This window comes from Poecilia mexicana, unplaced genomic scaffold, assembly GCF_051168715.1.
Source record: "Poecilia mexicana isolate PSO_F unplaced genomic scaffold, ASM5116871v1 scaffold_9, whole genome shotgun sequence".
Classification (NCBI taxonomy): Eukaryota; Metazoa; Chordata; class Actinopteri; order Cyprinodontiformes; family Poeciliidae; genus Poecilia; species Poecilia mexicana.
The window spans coordinates 21,844,003-21,862,699 of NW_028263378.1; the positions used below are offsets into that span (position 1 = coordinate 21,844,003).

General features: G+C 39.5%; 1 protein-coding gene across 4 annotated transcripts; it reads right to left on the minus strand.

The window, feature by feature from the left end:
* Positions 1 to 1,563: 1,563 nt before the first annotated feature.
* dbnlb (drebrin-like b) lies at positions 1,564 to 17,482 on the minus strand. 4 transcript variants are annotated; one of them, XM_014983778.2, is made up of 15 exons: positions 17,292 to 17,481; positions 15,752 to 15,807; positions 15,426 to 15,538; positions 15,260 to 15,334; positions 14,065 to 14,214; positions 13,211 to 13,288; positions 12,706 to 12,857; positions 12,569 to 12,623; positions 11,403 to 11,474; positions 11,023 to 11,146; positions 10,634 to 10,747; positions 9,439 to 9,513; positions 9,165 to 9,223; positions 8,990 to 9,077; positions 1,564 to 2,858 (listed from the first exon to the last, which is right to left on the minus strand). In XM_014983778.2, the coding sequence occupies exons 1-15, from the start codon at positions 17,372 to 17,374 to the stop codon at positions 2,722 to 2,724; spliced, it is 1,431 nt and encodes a 476-aa protein (XP_014839264.2). In that variant the 5' UTR covers positions 17,375 to 17,481; the 3' UTR covers positions 1,564 to 2,721. The 4 variants fall into 4 exon arrangements, with proteins under 4 accessions (XP_014839264.2, XP_087865116.1, XP_014839277.2 ...); XM_088008990.1 differs by lacking the exon at positions 11,403 to 11,474 and having other exon boundaries at positions 17,292 to 17,482; XM_014983791.2 differs by lacking the exon at positions 10,634 to 10,747 and having other exon boundaries at positions 17,292 to 17,479.
* Between the last annotated feature and the right edge of the window lie 1,215 nt (positions 17,483 to 18,697).

Genomic DNA, 18,697 nt, shown 5'->3' on the forward strand with positions numbered 1-18,697 from the left:
GTGTTGTCTTCAGAGTTTAAGCTGATGGAAAGCATAACGTTAAAATACAAAGAAGATGCTTCCAAGAAGAGGACAGGCGTTGGACAACATTTTAAAAAGAATTAAAATTTTCTTTTTTTTTTTAATAGTTGTATTTTCCCTCTATTTTCCTCTGGAGATCTAACTCTGCAGATTAAGACGAGTCGACAGACAACACCCAGCTCCATCCACGTTTCCTCCGCATGTTTTTGATCTCTTCGAAAAGGGGGATGCCCTGCTCTTCCATCTGCTGCGGATAGAGATTGACATTTTGAAACAAAATTAACATCTAAAATGTCAGAATAAGCAAAATAATCTGCAAATGGTCTAATGCTCGGAGCAGAGGGGGGAAAAATGTTTTCACGAAAGAAAAAATTTTTGATTGCAAATTGTACCTCTACTGATACGAAAGCTCTACTAGCTTAAAAGCACCTGAGATCAGTTGATAGATAAAAAAAAAAGAAACAATCTATATGCACTCAAGTTCAAAACAACTTGGAGTCATTAAGTCAGCTGTTACCTAAAAATATAGCACATGATTTAGCTGATTATTTTTTCCTCTTATCTCACATGCGAGCCGTCCAAAAACTTAATTCCTTGTAATTGTGTCAATGTTTTTGAAGAACTCGTGAGAAATTATCTCTCTCTCTCTGTGTTCTTCAGCCGACAACAAATGTGAAGCTGATGAGCAAAACAGAGGCTGCAAGACCGAGAAAATCCCCAAGCCATTCATTTCAGACTTTCAGTAGCATAAAACATGAGGTTGAGGTGAGGACAGAGAGCTCTAAATGAGAGCATGAGGACTGAATATTGTGATTTTAAAGATGCACAGCATGTTTCCAACCTGAAGTTGACTCAGTTTACTGGGAACGACCTGCAAAAAAAAAAAAAAAAAGGTTTTAACTAGGACATGAGTCTTCCAGTCTTGGGTCGTGAACAGGGTTAAAAGATTACATCTTCAGAATTCAGCGTGCATCTGTGGATAATTTAACGCAGACAAGAGCACCAAGCAGTGGGAGGTGATGTTTCTGTTTGCCGTTCGTTTCTAACTCGTGTAGGTGTGCGCTTGAGTGGAATTTTATTCTGAAACTACACCAAGCTCATTTATTTCGGGCCAACAGTTTACATTGGCGGAAAAGACTCAAGCTGGAAGCTTGAGATTAACGACGACCTTAAAGGGTCACGGAAGGAAAACAAAAAGAGAGAAGCGGGACGCACTCCGCAGGGCGGGTGGACACAAGGCCAATTTTTACTCCTTGGCTGTATATTTTATTTCCTTTATCTGCACTATTTAGCTGGCAGATGCAAAAGCAGATAGGTAGAATCTTATTTTCACGTGAAATTGAAACCTAAGCGTTTAGAGGTGAATTCCCCAAGTGTTACCTCATTCCAGGAAACGGACGGTAGAGAAAATACTCAGACTGTGCTTACATCTGAGTTCCTGTTAAACCTCTGAAAATCCCTTTAGCTTTCTATATTTCAGCCCCCCTTTTTTCTTTAAGCTGATCTAGATTGTATAAATACAAACAAACAAAAGTAGCAGAATTTGGTTACTTCTTTTATTATCAAGAATCTCTGCATTACAGTAGACAGTGGAAAAAAAAAACAAAACATGAATAAAGCATCAACACAATGCCCTTTTCTATGTATGATCAGTGGATTTTTTTTTATTGTTGTATGATTAATAACAAAATGAAGTTGCATAAAGTATGTCGTTAAAGCCCGATGAAATGATTAAAATGATGCCAACCATTGCACTTTCCACCTTTTGTCATGGCACACCAATATCTGCTGTGCACTCAAATTCAGTCCGTCGAGGATCCATTAAAACAAAAATAAAACGCTGACCTTTATGTTCTTCTCCAGCTTTTCCCTGAAAAGTTACACATGCTGAAATTATGCGGCCAAAAATGAGGAAGGACTTGAAATGAAAACTGCCGTTTACTCACAGTTTAAAGTCAGGAACCTGACCGTGTTATGCACTGTCCCGAGTGAAAACAACCCGGAGCACAGCAAGCATCACCTGTTGGTTTAAATACTCACTTCCACCACTGTCAGAGTAGAAAAAAATTAACCCGAAAAAACACAGGATAGAGGTTCAATCACAAAAAAAAAAAAGAAAAGAAACGGATAATTCAGTCTGCCGGTATAAGAAGGCAAAAAACAAGGCGGAAATAATTAGGCCGTTTGTGGTACCGTCATCTTTTCTTTTCTCCTGAAATGGGAAAGGACATTTGCTACAAATACATCAAATATACCTGAAACCAAAACAAAGCCACTTTTTAAGGAATGTGAACTGGAAGTGGTGTTATCGATGCTCACAGCTGAAATTAAGACTCATATACTGCATCACACTGACAAATAAATACACTTCTTTTCTCAGGGGGGCAGAGAGAGGACGAGGAAGCTTCGGGTTGGGTCTACGGGTCTTCACAAATCCATAAACGACGCCATCAGCTGCTTACAGTATCAACAAATTAGAACTGCGCTCTAAGATTTAAAAAGAAAAAAAAACAAAAAAAAAAAAAAAAAACACCTGGCCCACAGTTACCATGCTCATTGGTCCGGGGGATGCGGAGACTCGCTTTGTTCATTTTCAGCCTGATCTAGGAGTGTGTGAGGACTGACTTTTTTTTTTTTTTTTTTTTTTTTTTTTAAACTGCAAAAGTCCTCAGGAGAGACCGACGCCGACGATCCGCCGGGCTACATCAGCTCCACGTAATTGGCCGGGAACATCCCGAAGTGGCCGTCCGGACCGAATCCCCGCCACCAGCCCTCGTCGATCATTTCGATGCCGGTGATGACATCGTCCGGGTCGAACGAGATCTCGGTGTCGTCGGCTGAAAAGAGCAGAGAAGGAGCGGCGCGTCAGCATGAGCAGACGTAACGCTGCGGTTTTTACGGGCCTTATGTGCTGCGTGTAATCAGCAGAGATCAGCGTCTCTGACGGTATGGGGGACATTAGTAAGCACATGGTATGAGTCACCAGCACCCACATCGCAAAGCTGCATTCGTGCTGGACAATAACTGTGAGGGGGTTTGGTGCAAAATATGCTGCTCAACAACATTGTCAACTAAAATAAATTAAAAAAAAAAAAATAAAAATAAACTTGTTTTTTGCGCTCTAATAACATGCAGCTGTTGTCTCTTCACCTCCCAGATACCTAGAACATGCAACTGAAAGGAGAAGTGGTGAAACGGCGCGGTCACCCAGTCTTTGAGAAAATAAACGTGCCCTTCACTTCTCAGAAACATGTTTACATTAAAAACAGCTAGATGTGTTGGTGATAGAAGCTGCTGTCCTTCCCAGCAGTTTTCCCACGTCAGCCTCTGTTTGCAAAAGATGAAGCAGTGACACATAATTGAGTCACTGGTAAATATCATACTTTCAAAATCTGAGAGAGAAAAAAATGGTTTGTAGACTTTTAAGGTGATGTTGTAATAGAGAGCAGAGTAAGAAGGGCTTAAAGAGCTCCGGCCGGGGGCCGGATTTCCGGCTTTTGACCAAACGGCCCGCCTCAACTAAACTGTATTCTCCAGGCTTACAGAGCTCCGTCTGGGGGTCAGACTTCAGGCTTTTCAAGCAAAGCGAGCATTGGACCAAACGGCCCGCCTCAACTAAACTGTAGATAATAGACAAAGATGTCTGCCAATCAGAACTCTAGCTCCCGTGTTCTTGACCAATGACTGTAAAACGTTTTGTAGAAAAGAAGTGCATGCGTTCGGGTAAATCAAATGCGATATGAATGAAGATGGAGTTTGTCTCACCCGGTAAAGAAACACGTTTACGTGAGAAAGGAATTAAAAACAGGTGGCGCTGGGCAAAGGAAAGGGGACAAGAAGGGAAGCTGGCGGAAATTTTTACAAAAGGGTGTCGCTGGGATTCCTTTGGTCGAAGGTAAACTTTACACCTTACAGTCACAACAATACCAGTTTAGACTTTGAGCAACTTCCTAAAACTGTATTGTGCAACATTAAATCATGCCTGGCTGCAACTGTATCAATGGCAGCTCTTCTTCTATTCAGTGTTTGTAGCTTCGCCGCATCAGGTCAGCATTACACCAGCTGATGACGTTGCTGTGATTCACTTTGTCTGGTGTCTGATTTTCTAATATTTTATGTTTTATTGAGGACTTTTGTACATATGTTTTGGCAGTTCTGTGATCATGTCAAAGCAGCAACTTATATTAAAAAGTGTTTTATTTCCGTTTGAAAGCTGCCCGCTTCCATGGAAGGACAATAGAAAATCGCTCTTATAAACATGTAATTACTAAAATCACGATATCCTCACTTTGTGTCCCTCTGAAAAATGAACCCATTTAAATAAAGAAATCCCTCCATGGTGACACCGCGATATTTATTTTATAGTGTTAACACCGGTGCTGTAAGTGGTCCGGTATTGCACAAAACTCTGAAACAGGAGAAGCGGGACATAAAACGGAGCGACGAACTAAATGTGAATTATGGCATAAAAACAGAGAATCCGACGCTGGACAGTGAAAAATCAACACATGATGTGAAACATGATGATTAGGAGGCGCAGCAGGTGATGAGTGAAGATTACTGATGGTCAATAAACGATAAAATAAATCATATATAGCAACAGGAAAGAAACTAAAGTGGACATAGCAATAAACCAAGAGAGGATAATACTAATCAGATGAAAATGGAAATGAATGAAGAACAAAATGCAAAAATAAACTAAGAAACTAAAGTAAATACAGAGGAATAAACTGGTATGGCAAGACCTTTCGAGCAATAATTAATACAGAGGACTGTATGGCAAGAATAAACAGACACTATTTCCATATAAAAGGTAAAATAATATTGTTGAAGTGCCAGGGGTTTGTTGAGACCACATCTAACACTGAGAATAAATATATCTTACAGACCATAACAGTAAATAACTTATCACTTATGTTTTTAATTAGATTTGATATATTTATTTCTTCAATATCATTTTCCATGTCAGTGTTAATGTCATGAGGCTGACGACTCCATGACACTTTCAATTTGACTCATTAGGATTTGATTAAAAACCAGATTTGTTCTTTGTAATTTCTGTCCAGTAAAACTATTAATCTATAAATCAATAGACAGGTCTATATAAAGATATAATCCATGTCTCTGTCTCATATTTTTACAGCATTAAAAGGATCTGGAACTTTTGTTTTTCCACTGAAAGCTCTGGATTGCACACTAAATGCCATGTGGGTGAAGTTTTATGGATGATACTCTGATGTCCCATTCTCCTGAAGGCAGCACAGAGCTGCGCCACCAGAAACCTACGAGAAGAGCTATGATTAATGTAGTTACAGTTCTATCCATGTTTTAATGCTGCAGAGCTCAGTCGTTTTGCAAATAGTTCAAAGTTTAAACTGGCATGTTGAACATCTTTTATCTGGTCATTTTGTGGAATATTTAACAACTAGAAAATGGCACAAAATAAGAATATTTTTTCCACTCTGATTGGCTGCTGTCAGGCCTACTGATTTTAAGTTGCATTTTTTGTAGACACCTGTGAAAATAATTTCTCTCCCCGTGGCTTTTTTGTTCTCTGGGAAATTATTTTTGATGATAAATACAGAAACAAGCATAAAAATCAAAACACCTACAATAGTGACAGTAATATTAATAATAACATAATAGTCAGTGCAAAGTAGCCTGCAAATTCTTTGGTGGGGGGCGGTGAGGGACCTGGATATGGGATAGGGGGGCGCTGGCACAAAAAAGGTTGAGAAACTGATTTAGTTGGTTATGTTGCATGCTCTAAATTACTTGCAAAAACATTGACTGAAAGGACTCATTTAATGTTGAGGGATTTTTGCCTGTAAGGCAAACCTTTAGGGCACAGACATTTTACATTTTGTTTTGAGTTGAAATGAACTAAAGTCTTATTTAAGTTTGAGTGTTTAGCTTGTTAATTGTATTGTTAGAAGCAATTGTTTGCACTATTCAAAGACACTTTTTATTAAACTGTGGCAATAGCAACGCTATAGTTCATTTCTATCACCACTATAAGTTTCAGGCTCAGGATTTGTTTTTTTACTTTAAGCCCTGGTTAAGCATCCTATACTTTAACAGTCTATTAATTACAAGCAGTAAATCTGGTGAAGGAGCAACTGCAGCCTAACTCCAGATAACTGGTTTATGATGAATTAAAAAGCTAATAGTTTATAACCACGTTGCTCTATAAAACAGCAGAATGGCAAAAAAAAGTAGTTTAATAATCTGCACAATTAGCACTTGAAAAGCAAAACAAAATTAGGTGGAGTTCTGTACATGTTTAGGTTTTTATACAAACATTATAGAAAATATTTTTTTCTGGAATTAAAATCAGTTTAGCAGCACATCTTTTACGTTAAAGCAATTAGATAAACTTCTACGTGTTTTTTTTTTTTTTTTTTTGCTTTAAATGCCATTTAAAACTGAACCGATTGTTTTTCCCCTCAAGGTTATCATCAGATTGAGAATCACACACTGATGCAGAGGCTGAGTGGAAACCTTAGGAGGGCGCTCAGGATAAAACTGCTACACTTGCAACATCCCTCGGTGAAATTCACACCAAAGACTCGGTCTGTAATTTCTGTTCTCTGTTCCTAACAAATGTCAACCACGAAATGCAATTAAAAAAAAAAAAAAAAAAATTGGCACAGAAATAGTTGATTTCTTAAGCTGTGGTGAGAGAATGAAGTAAATGGTCAGACATCCTGTAAGTCACCATGAAGCTCAATAACCAACTTGTGACGCACGTTCATCTTCCAACATCTGGCAGCATTTAAGTAGTCATCAGTTCTCCTCTGACAACCAGCCACAAATACATCACATTTATTTATTTATTCTAAATGGTACTTAGTCTTAAACACATAATTGGCCAGGTTATTTCCCCACACCTTTTTCCTTCAAGCTGTGCTACTGTGCGCTACATTAATGGTTTTCAATCACATTTTGAAGCATATTAAGGTATTAAACAATGCTTCAAACAGCTAAAGTAACAATCTCCAACGGCCTTTCTATTGATCGTCTGCTGGGGCAAATTGTGCCAGAAAATAATCATGTGCAACATATGATTATTAGAAAACATCAGTTCTCATACTGTAAAATATTTGATTTTAAATGTTGGGTTATAGGACAGGGTTTATATTTTATTAGCGATATATATTTTAATTTGAAAGGAAGAAGGACCCATTTATTAAGCCTGACAAAATAAAAACAAACATTTTCTTCATTCCAATCTAATCCATAAGAACTGACAAAAAAAAAACATGTACACCATCAAAACAGTTTACAGAAAATATTACACTTGTAAACCGTTTTGATGGTGTGCATGTTATGTTTTGTTGGTCAGTTCTGACCTTTTAAATTGCGTTGAGGTTTGTCAAATTACTAAATGAGTCCAAGTCTAAAACTCTCTTGGTAGTTGGGGTCCTATTAAGTGATATGCAGATTTTTTTTTTTTTTTGGAGAATTTTGAGTACTTTGTTAAATGGTAAACAAAAAAAATAACTAAAATAAAAACCATTATAATTGTGCATTTATTTGGGGGGGGGGAAACTAATTACTAAATTGTATCCTGCAAGTGTCTAAACTTTGGGATTTTGTTCCACTTGGCAGAGTTCGAACACAACTGGCCTAAGTTATACTTTCGTAGTTTACATGAAGTATTTATGCACAGCTTAATGATATCACACAACTGTTACCCAGTTTTTTTTCACAGCCACTAATTGGTAGCAGAGTCTTAGAGCAGCAGAGCGTGGTACAGACTTGACACAAAGAGCTTCGTATAAAGTCAGTGGAAACATCCTTTTTGGGAAAGGGTCTGATGTTTTAGAACTGAAGTTCTGTGGTTAAACCACTATGAGTATCATTTCTGTCTTTTTTTTTTTTTTTTTTTAGCTTTAGTTCTGCGAATTCCTTTTATATGTAAATGCAAAAGATATACAATTATTGTTATGAGTGTCACAGTTCTTTACAGATTGGCTGTAACCATAATTACTAAATATTTTTAAGCTATTTTAAAATCGCAGGTCTTAGAAATATGAATAAAAACATTAGTTGGCAAGAAAAAAATAACTAGCCCAGTGGCATTTCTGAGTTTGTTGCACGACGTCTGCTGCTTGACCTGAGAGAGTGGAGATCAGAGTAATAGTTCCCCAACCTAAATAACCACCAGCTTACAAACGACACTGCAGATGCTAAAAGGAGAACATCAATAGGCATATTTGAAGTGCCTAGATGCTAAGATGACACTGAAGTTTTTCCTGCATGTGTGCCCAGCAGTACTTGTTTTAATTTGGAGGACTCAACCTTGCATTTTGTCTAAGTTTGCATTGAATTGCGTTTGAGCTTGGTGACAAACGGTAACAAACTGATGCAACAATAGCCTTGTGGCTAAAAAATCTTTGAATGCGGTTTACTAAAACTGCTGATATATTTAGCTTGAGAGAGAGAAAACTAAAGATTGTTTTATATTTAACAAAACTAAAGAGGCGTCGTTAAACATTACTAAGGCAACGCCGTTTTAAATGTCAGCTTAGTAAGCTACAACCATTGTCTGTAATGATGTGAAGACAATAAGCTGAACCAAGCAGTGCTAGCTAGCTAGCTAGCTAGCTAATGTCAGCCTGTTTTGCTTCTGTGACTCTACAAAACAGAAGAATGAAAAGATAATATACTTTACTTGAAAACTACAATTGTATTTAGCAAGTATATTTCGGATTCTTGCAAAAAATATATATCGATATTAGAGATCACATTATTACGACTAATAATCAATGTTATATTACTTTAGTAGCAGGAGGAACACATGTTGCTCTTCTGTTTTAAATGAGAGCATTTACTTTTACATTTTTTTTGTAAATGGTACTTAAAAGAAATGTTATTTCCACCCTAACAGGCTGTTTAAATGACAGTCAGTAGTAACACAGAACAGACATAATCCATCCTTTTATATTGCATTGTGACAACTCACCAGCCTGATAGTCATATAATGCTCTGGCACAGATTCCTCTGTCTGACGTTTCCTCTACAGTCATTTCATAATTGTTACTCTCATCGACCTGCAGGAGAAACGACATTAACTCTCGCAGCAGATTCAGGTACGTCTTATGGTTGAAGTGTCTTTCTGCAGAGAGGAGAACACCAACCTGGGCAGGCTCTTCATAAGGTGTTTCTTCAACATACGAGTTAGCAGCTGGTGCCTCCTCTGGGGAAAAAAAAAAATAAAACACAAAAACATAAAAAAATGAAGTACTGCGAGATTAGGAACTGTCACCTGCCAGCAGGTGGCAGCACAAACAACCAAACAGAAAAAAAAAAGCTACTCAAAGTAAACAAAGATAGTTCATTTAAATAAATGGCAGGGCTGTGAAAACTGATCAATGATGGGTTAAAGGTGATGGGAAATGAAATGAACCCCACCTTTCCGCTCTTCCTGGGGAGGAGTCTCCTGCTCATCTTTCTCAAATGTGGCCTGATCATCATTCAAATCCGGTTCTTTAGCACCCAAAACACAAGCACAGACACGCAGGTAGACAATGGAGCACATTCACAAGTCCACACAGGTTCAACGCCGCCACCGGACCCACTTAGAGCGTTCGTTACGTTACCAAAAAAAAAAAAACATAGGGAGTCCACAGGACGAGCTGAGTGTAAAGCGTGACGAAGAATGAAAATTAACATCATGAGAAATGTGGAGAGGATGACAAATATGACGAATGAAACAGAGGTTTTTGTGTGTAAAAGCCGGAACATGAGTTATACCAGTCATTCGCCGCTTTAAGCTGCAACACTGCCTTATTTCCAACACTGACGTGTCAGAGCAGCACATTCTCATATCGAGAAGAATCTTTGAAAAATCTGAAAGGTGTGGCGTGCTGCTGTATTCAGCCCATCTGACTCAGTACTTTGCAGAATCGCATTTCACTGTAATAACAGCTTTCAGAGTATGTCTAATAGATTTGCACATCTGGTGGAAATATTTCTCCTCATTCTTTGCAGAAATCTCAAGTTCTGACAGTCTGAACGGAGAGCAGTCTCGCCGCACATTGGGGCCTGGGCCTGTTACACCAGAGTTGCCATGGAAATCCTGGCTGCTTCTCTGAATAACATCGTCCTTACCTCCACCTGTCAGCTTAGGTCGACAGCCACGTCCGTTTGCATTTTCAGAAGATGGACTGAACAACGCTCTGACATGTACTGATTTATAGCTTTACATTTCCCCACATCTCTGGGCCATAGGTGAACTGTACTTACTAATATGGTGACTTATGAATTTACTGGTTTGCCCTGGATGCTATTTTGTGTCATCAGAATAACGGGGGCTGAATACAAATCAAATCCCACACTTTCACGTTTTAATGTGTGAATCAGCCAAGTGTTATTTTCGATGAAAGCCGTTTTTTGGAAATATTTTACTCAGGAAGTTGATTCTCAGTAATAAATCAATCAGAAGTAGTGGGTGTGAGTAACATCTCAGATTTCCTATCACTTTTTGTTTTGCTACAATTACTTTTGATATGACTTGGGTTTAGATGAAGGTGCGTTTCAGACTTCCTGTCAATATGTGTATGTTTGTGCGTGTGTGTGTGTGCGTGTGTGTGTGTTAAGCTCAGACCTGTGGCACGGACAACAGCAGCTGGCACAGGAGAAGGAGAAGCTTGGCGCGGAGGTGAGCCGGCTCGCTCAGATTCGTACGCTTGCTTAGACAGAAAAGGGCTTCGAAGACGCCCTGAGCAGACGAAACAAGCACACCCCCCAAACACGGGTCCACAAATGGATGAGAGAGAAGACAAGGAGGAGGCAGACTCAGCGGAGGAAGAGACATGGTTACGGAGACAGAGTTAAGTACGACCATGAGGCAAACTAGACAGTCTGATGAAAAGCTTCGAGTATGTACAGTCACACCTACCACTCCCTGACGGCAAGTCAGGAAAGTGTTACGCTGATGCAAGGCTGGCTGGGGCAAATTAAGCAAGCCGTCAGATGCTTCTGCTGGGGCAATACCTGGCTGAGGGCTGTCGGGGGCAGCAGAGGGAGCGTCCGAGTCGCTGGGAGTCACTCCTCGCTCCCGCTGCTTGAACATTTCCCTGGGGTTCACGGCGCGCTGAGAGATCAGAGAAGCCGCTTCCTACAGAGGAAAAACAAGAAATAAAAAATTAAAAAAAAACAGTAAAATACGACAAAACACGTAAAATCAAGATTCATTAGTAGGCGAAAAAGTTATTAGTAAAGATTTTTTTTTTTTTTTTAAGAAATTTGTGCTGCAGATCTAAACTGGAAGAAGGAAACAGAGCTTCAGAGATGTGAAGCTTAAAGAGAGCGAGAGCCGAGGGAAAAGGTGCTTCAGGAGAGACTGTTTTTTTTTTTTGGGAATGAAAACTCACGTTGGCTTTCTCCACAGAGTCGCCTCTCCTGACTGCTTTCCTCTGAGCTGCATCGTTCTGCTGCTCCTCCTCCTGATGGTGTCGATATTAAATTTGGCACGATTTTCACAAGATATGCGCACTACGTCTCTGGGTCATTCCGCCCTTTCGCCAAATCACACCACCGCATTTTACCCACAATCACCTTTTCGCACCCGTCGATTATTCAGCAATTTAAAATGGTATCCGTTTTCCTCTTTGTAGAAATAAGTAAATATAATAATTGGTGAAGCATGGATCGGAAATTTCTTGGGCGATGCAGATGTTCTGAAGAAAACTGGGGTTTGTGACAGAGGTTGCTGCGAGACGTTTTTCCCGTTTATGGAATAGACGGGATTTTTATTAAGCTAAAAAAGTGTTTTGGTGCATTTAGCAAGTTGTATTTTTAAAAGATTGACATTAAAAATCAACAGAGTAAGTCAAATGGTTCAAACCAGTTCTAATTTCTAATAAAAAAGGTAACAAAAAATGAGATATTTTTCAGAAAACCTGGCATCACACAGCTTCTCCACTGGTTTTGGCTTTGATCCATATTTATTGGAGTCACACAAATATGTTTGATAGCAGACTCCCAGTAAATGTCGTAAATTGTTTTAATCGTAAACTGCTCAGCTATGTAAATCATTAACTAAAAGTGTGTGCCAGTGATCAAGTCTGTAGGTGTACGTTTGTCTGTGCCAGTGTGACTAGAAGTCACTTGCAGTGTTATGTTTTCTTTTCTTTTATTGTACATCTATTTTTTGTAACCTGCCGAGAGACCGCAGATGAGATTTAGCTTATGCCGTAATCCATCAAATGGTGACATTTATGTTTGAGCTGCACACAGTCCCTTTTCAAAGAAAGTTTACTTTCATTATTAAAGGATTTATTGTCCAAGCGAGGGCAAAAATTTCCACTGTCAATGTCCAAAACGTCCTGCAGGGGGCGCTGTTATTTTTCACTGATCAACCCAAACCATATCAACACAGGTATGAAATGGCGAAGCAGGAAAATGCCCAGCACTCCTCGGCTACCAAAACAGTGTTTTATAGTAAACCAGCTCCACTTAAATAAGAATCTGTTGTTCATCCCAGTCAGCAGACTGAAGAGCTGAAAAGCATTTAGTCGGCTGTCAGTCAGACACTTACCCAGCGTTGCTTTTCCTGCTCTTTGCTCTCGGCTTCCAGCTGCTGCTGATACTTCCTGCCAGGAAATAAACAAGGAGGACGATCCTGTTAAAAGATGCTGTTACAAACAAGCCGGAACCAGAGCACACGCTCCCTACTTTTGTTGGTCGATTTGAGAAGATCTCTCCTTGTCCCTTTTGTCCCTCTGCGCTGCCTCTTTGGTCTCTCGGTCTTTTCTCTCCCTCTCCAGCTTCTGGCGCTCCTCCTCGGCCTTGCGACGGTCCTCCAGGCGACGTTTCTCCTCTTCTTTCTAAAAAAAAAAAAAAAAAACCCAACGGATCAGAATTCGTTTGAAATTTTACACCTTTAAAAACAGAGAGAGAGTCTCATCACTGCCATAAACCACTTCAACCTCAAAAACTTGTAGGAGTTTCAATATAGTTCAAAAATATTTAGCACTTCCTTTTAGACTAAGATAGGAACTTGGACGGTTTTTCTTTTTTCTCTACACAAAATGTTTCCATGGTGCCAACCAAGCAGATTCAGTGTGCACGCAGAATCATCAGTTGATGATTTCATCAACTGAACATCAGTCTTGTGACCATCTGAGGTCAGAGCGAACCTCCACAGATCTCCATGGAAACGGTTCTACAACTGACGTACCTCTGCCTGTGCCCAGAAGTTGTCTTTATTGGTCTTCCTTATTTCTGACATGGCGTTGGTTTTCTGGTACACTGAACCCTGAGGGGAGACAAAAGCACAAAACACTGTGTAAGCATAAAACAGATACATAAAACCCACAGCAATGCAAAGTGTTTGTTAAACCAGACAACAAAGCACCTCGCCTCTATGTTTTAGCTCTTCTAGATTCATTAAAGCTGCAGTATGTAACTTTTATAAAAGCATGTTTGTTTGTTTTTTTTACATATTTGTTAAAAGTGTCGCTATTTTCTGACAGTATGAGGAAGATAACATGTGGGAAAAAAAAAATACAAATATCAAGCTCCTCCAAACCCTCTTAGTGCCAAAGACAACCAATCAGAGCCAAGGGGAATGCGTTAGTGCTGTCTGTCACTTTTGTGTACGCGCTGATAAATGTGCAACAGCAGAGACACAAGAAGAACTGCTCATCTGCCGTCATCGGTGGCTAAGCTAACTAGCCTGAGCATTCGTGACGGGCTCCGTTATAGACAGAGAGCAAACAGAGGGTGCGAGCAGCACATACACAAGCTTGATTGACAGTACCGAGACCCTGCTGGCTCTGATTGGTTGTTTCTGATCGATCTGTATTTCTGCTGATTTTTTCACAGATCATCCGTCTCGTTCTATACTTTCAAAGTGACAGCTTTATTAGATATGTAAAAAAAACAAACAAATAAAAACAAAAACATCTTTCATAAAAGTTACACAGAGCAATTTTAAAGTAAAATATACAGATATATTTTATGTTCTATGTCTACACTGTGTAATGATAAAAATGTGTTGAGATTTCTTATGCTGTTGGGGAGGGAGCGTACCACGGGCCCCTGAGGGCCGCTGTCCTGGAAGCGGTTGGAGGCTTCCTTGTGGAAGCTGTAGTTGGCTCCTGAAGCTTTGGCCACCTTCTGCATGATCGCCTCAGGCTCCACATCCTCATCTGCTCTGGCATTGATGGTGACATGGGCCCCCTGGAGCCGCGGGAAAGAAAAAGACTTCAGCGCTCTTTCAGCGCACAACCACATTTTAAAATGTTGCAACAAGCAGCCGCCATGCGAATCAAAAAGAGAGTAAGTCACTTTCAGAAAGATCCACGCTAACCAGCTCAATCCAACTGAGAATCTGCGGCCAGACATGATGAGAGTGAGGTGTTAGGTCAGGGTGCACCGATTGCAGTTATCTGGCCGATCACTGATCGTTAAAAAGACTGACCAATTTAAATATTGACTGACCAATTTAAATATTGACTAATACCGATTTTCAGAGCTGACTGAAGACAGTCAGAGTAAGGGGTCTTTTGCCCCTGGAGACAGAAAACATTTCTGTCTCCAGGGGCAAAAGACGTACCTCAAAAGATTTGCAAAAATATTTTGAAAACCATGAATCATTTCCTTGAACTTCAAAAAGCGTGTGTTACTTTGTGTTGATCTATCGCTTAAAGTATATTAAGGTTTATAGTTAAGTTAATGTGAAAATGTTCTAGGGCTTTTCCAAAGCCCCGAATTGTTTACCATCATAATCTTTTCAGAAACTATAACTTTTAGCAGCAGAACTACAAATTAAATAGAGCTAATGTTGTGCAACCTTGAGGCCAACTCACTTCTACCATCAGAACTGGATGCAGTGATAAAAAAGGACAATTTTGCCCTTTTTTGTTTAGCATCATTAGGTAGAATCATAATCATTCTACCTAATGATACTACCAGACGTTAAGAAATGCCAACTTTCAATAAACAACTAAGATTCAAAAAAATTTTTTTGACAATCCTGTGATGGCGATTTTCTCAGCAACTATGCTGACAGAAAATGATGCAGGATAAAACTACATGCCTTTTCTGACATTTTGCAGCAACGGCAAGGTGAAAAAAGTTAAGCTAAAAAATAAATACATAATCTTTTTCTTCCGCACTACCCGTCACGCTGTTATTAAAATAATTTTTTTCACAGTAAAAAAAAAAAAAAGAAAAACACAGAAAAAGTTGCATATTTCATGTAGCCTCAAACATTCGCCATTACCTTGAGGAAATTGGCCATGGCGCTGACGTGGTTTGCACATATTCCCTTCCTGGCATCTTTCACACCCTCTCCGGTCTGAAACGCAAACCATTATCGAAGCGTTTAACGAGCGGTGACTGCGCCGCGCGTTTAATTAAACGCAGGACGGAAACCATGCAGCACTGACCCAGTTGATGAGGACATATTTCGGCAGACCGGAATTGGGATCCTGGACCCGGCAGAAAGCGTACATCACTTTTCCACTGTTGAGCTCCTCCACCAGCTCCTCCAGGCCTCCATCTGATGCACAAACATTGTGGAAGAATTCGATGGCTTCTTGTGGTTTGTTGTGTAACTGTGCACATATTTTCCCCCCCTCTTGCAAATGTTGGGCTTTGGAAAGCAAAGACCAGCAGTTCTTTTGTGCTCAGATTCGAGCTCCACGACTGCATGCTGACAGAGACATTCCTGCATGCATTTGATAACAACAACAACAACAACTGGGTTATTTACCTCCTTTTTCTACCAGGCGAATGTCATTGCTGTTTCCCTCGTAGGTGAACAAGGCCCTGTGGAAAACACAAGGACGTACAGCGTTTTATCACTCATTAACCCATTTTAAGCATTCATGACACTTAAGCCCCTCTTCCCACGAGATCTTTTAGGGAAGTAGAGTTTTGTAAATGCGGCTGCTGCAGTTTTAATCCTCTTTAGAAACAGACATGTTAGTAAACGTCCTAGGCTGCTGGCCTTTGTCTTAATTGAAGGTTTCATATAATTTTATTTGCTTGGCAATTCAAACTATTTTTGAACTCTTTGTGTGTTTTACATGAAGCAGAAAATGACAGAAGTATCTGCCAGGTTTTAACTAGAGATGCATCAATCACACAGACTGGGTCACTGACGGTATTCAGACATCATTTTAAATGCTTTTCATAAATATGAATCAAGACTAAAATCTTCCACTAAATGTACATAGGCATCAACCAACAGCTTGGTGCTATACTAACGTAAAGTAACCATTCCAATGGGATAATCTTATAAATTAATTCACTTTCTGTTGGATTTAAAATGTCTTTCAAAGCAAACGGGTCACACTTTTCTTTTTTAAAGTGACATAGTCCATAATGGGGGACAAAAAAGCAGAAGGGTTAAAAAAAATCAGAAATCGGTATCGGACAGGGGAAGCCAGATCAGTGAAGTTTCTACTTTTAACCAAAGACAAACACTGAAAATACATTTCCTTCCTATTTGCGAAGTACAAACTACTTCTTAGAATCAGAAACCAGCTCTCTCCGAAAGTAGCCAAAGCAAAGTCAGATCCCTATTCTCCTTTTGTTTCATCCAGTCTGCAAAACATAACGGGAAGAAAAATAACTAGAGTTACTGAATAAGTGAAAGAGGGCTGTAAAAAGATTTTTTTTTAAATGAAACACAGGGAAACATTCAGAACATGCATTTAGAGGGAGGTCCGAGCTATAAAGGATTCCCGGAGCAATTTCCCCTTTGGATTAAGTAATTCAGGTCGGAGTTAAACACTGCAGCGGTCATCAACAGGTTTCTGTCTAGAGGCAGTGTCAGCGCTGTGAGGTTTGTTATCTGAAAGAGGAAGTCTCTCAGTTTGCCTCGCACATACTCAGTCATGTTTAGCCTCTATCTCGCCAGGAAGTGGGTGAAATAGGTGAAAGTCTTACCTCAAATACTTCATTAGATCATTTAACAAGTGCTACAAATATACATGAGGTAACATTTCACTAAAATCACATGCTTCCGTGATTACCAGGTATTAGGTTAGCATATTCCAAACCTTAAACATTCCTGCCAATCAGTTATCAGCATGACAATTCATCCCATGAGAAGAACTCTAATTTATACTGAGGTTATTATTTTCATAAATTCCAGCAGGCAAATACTAATAGAAATCAAGTTACCATGTAAGTCAATCAAATTCAATGCAACTTATTTGACGACACACTCAAAGCTAGCAAATGTTGTAAGCTAACCCGAACCTCTTGTGAGGCGCTAGCGCCGCTTTAAAGGTGGTGCCCCTTACCAGTTCGTGTCGGATTTTTCATCCACTACTTCTTTATAGGCAGCTGTTAACGCAGGGCCATTTTTGCTGAGGTTAACAGCCATCGTTTCTGCCGAGTACAGCTAGGGAGCTAGCTCTCTGCGGGCTGCGCCCTTCCTGCAGGAGGAGTGGCAGCGATGCTGACTTTCAGCTACATTCGCCCAGGGTGTGCTCCATATTAGGCGCCGTGACTCCCGGATGGAGGGTCTCCTCAACACGTTTGCGCTTGATAATATATATGACTGCAATTTCATGTCCTGTCCGAATCATTTCTAAGAAGCACCGCTTTGTTTCTCAAGAGAATTGGTTTATAGACGAATATTTCCCTTTTTAAATAATGTGTAGTTCTGCCTCCGTAAAAGCCGCGCATGCGAATTTGTTAATCAAATGTACCCCAGTGTGCGTCGGTGAAAGGTAATCAGTGGCCATCTACAAAAAGACACCCCCTGGGCAAGAAGGGTTTTAAAGGCCCCCGAGTTATAAAAACTAAACACACTTCAAATAAAGGTTCGTGCTGAACCTGCAAAAGTATTCACTATATATATATTTTTCCCCAACTACAAACTTCAGTGGATTTTAATCAATCAATCAATCAATCAATCAATCAATCAATCAATCAATCAATCAATCAATCAATCAAATTTTATTTGTATAGCACATTTCAGCAGCAAGGTATTTCAAAGTGCTTCACATAATTAAAATAAAAGCAGCATGTGACATTGTTTATGTGTTAAAACAACACAAGTAGCACAACTACACAAATAAAAACAAAAATGTACATAGTCAGCTCCCACAGTCAATATGTGTAAAAGGACTTTCATTGTAATTAGGATTTTTTTTTATCAATGTTCCTTGGAGACATTTGCGTTTCAAAATAACTCAAGCTCAGACTGGCGGGCAGTTTTGAAGTCTCGCCATTGGTTCTCAATCGGATTTCAGCGAGGACTTTGATTAGGCCGTTCTGACATATGAATACGCCTTGATCTGGCCAGGGGATGATAATCTTTACTATTCAAATAGTTTTTATTTGTACTTAAATGCAAAAATATATAGAACTGAGGAACACTGAAAAGAATACACCAGGTTTTAAAAAGACTGCCAATTAAAAAATAGGTTGCTTTATGGTAAAGTTTAAGAACCACAACGGCATTTATTTTATTAGGTAACAAAGCAAACATTTAAAATGAGAAGTACATTTTGTTGAGGGGGAAAAAAAAGAAACATTTAAATAATTTCAGTTCCATATTAGCCAAAGTTATCGGGAACTTCGGTGGAGAACCTTGAGTTAAATAATTTATTTAGACATGTCATCACCGATGTGCACAATGAAATTATTGCATGTCTAGTGTCATCCTCCCACTGAGAGGTGAAATTCTGCACCAGCCCCA

Excerpts from the sequence above, each read along its gene's own strand:
- dbnlb (XM_014983778.2), bottom strand. The coding sequence starts at position 17,374 with ATGGCTGTTAACCTCAGCAAAAATGGCCCTGCGTTAACAGCTGCCTAT. Across the intron at positions 13,289-14,064 it reads GCGGCCCTCAGGGGCCCGTG|GGTTCAGTGTACCAGAAAAC; the intron begins GTACGCTCCCTC and ends GTCTCCCCTCAG. Across the intron at positions 11,147-11,402 it reads ACTCTGTGGAGAAAGCCAAC|GAAGCGGCTTCTCTGATCTC; the intron begins GTGAGTTTTCAT and ends TTTCCTCTGTAG.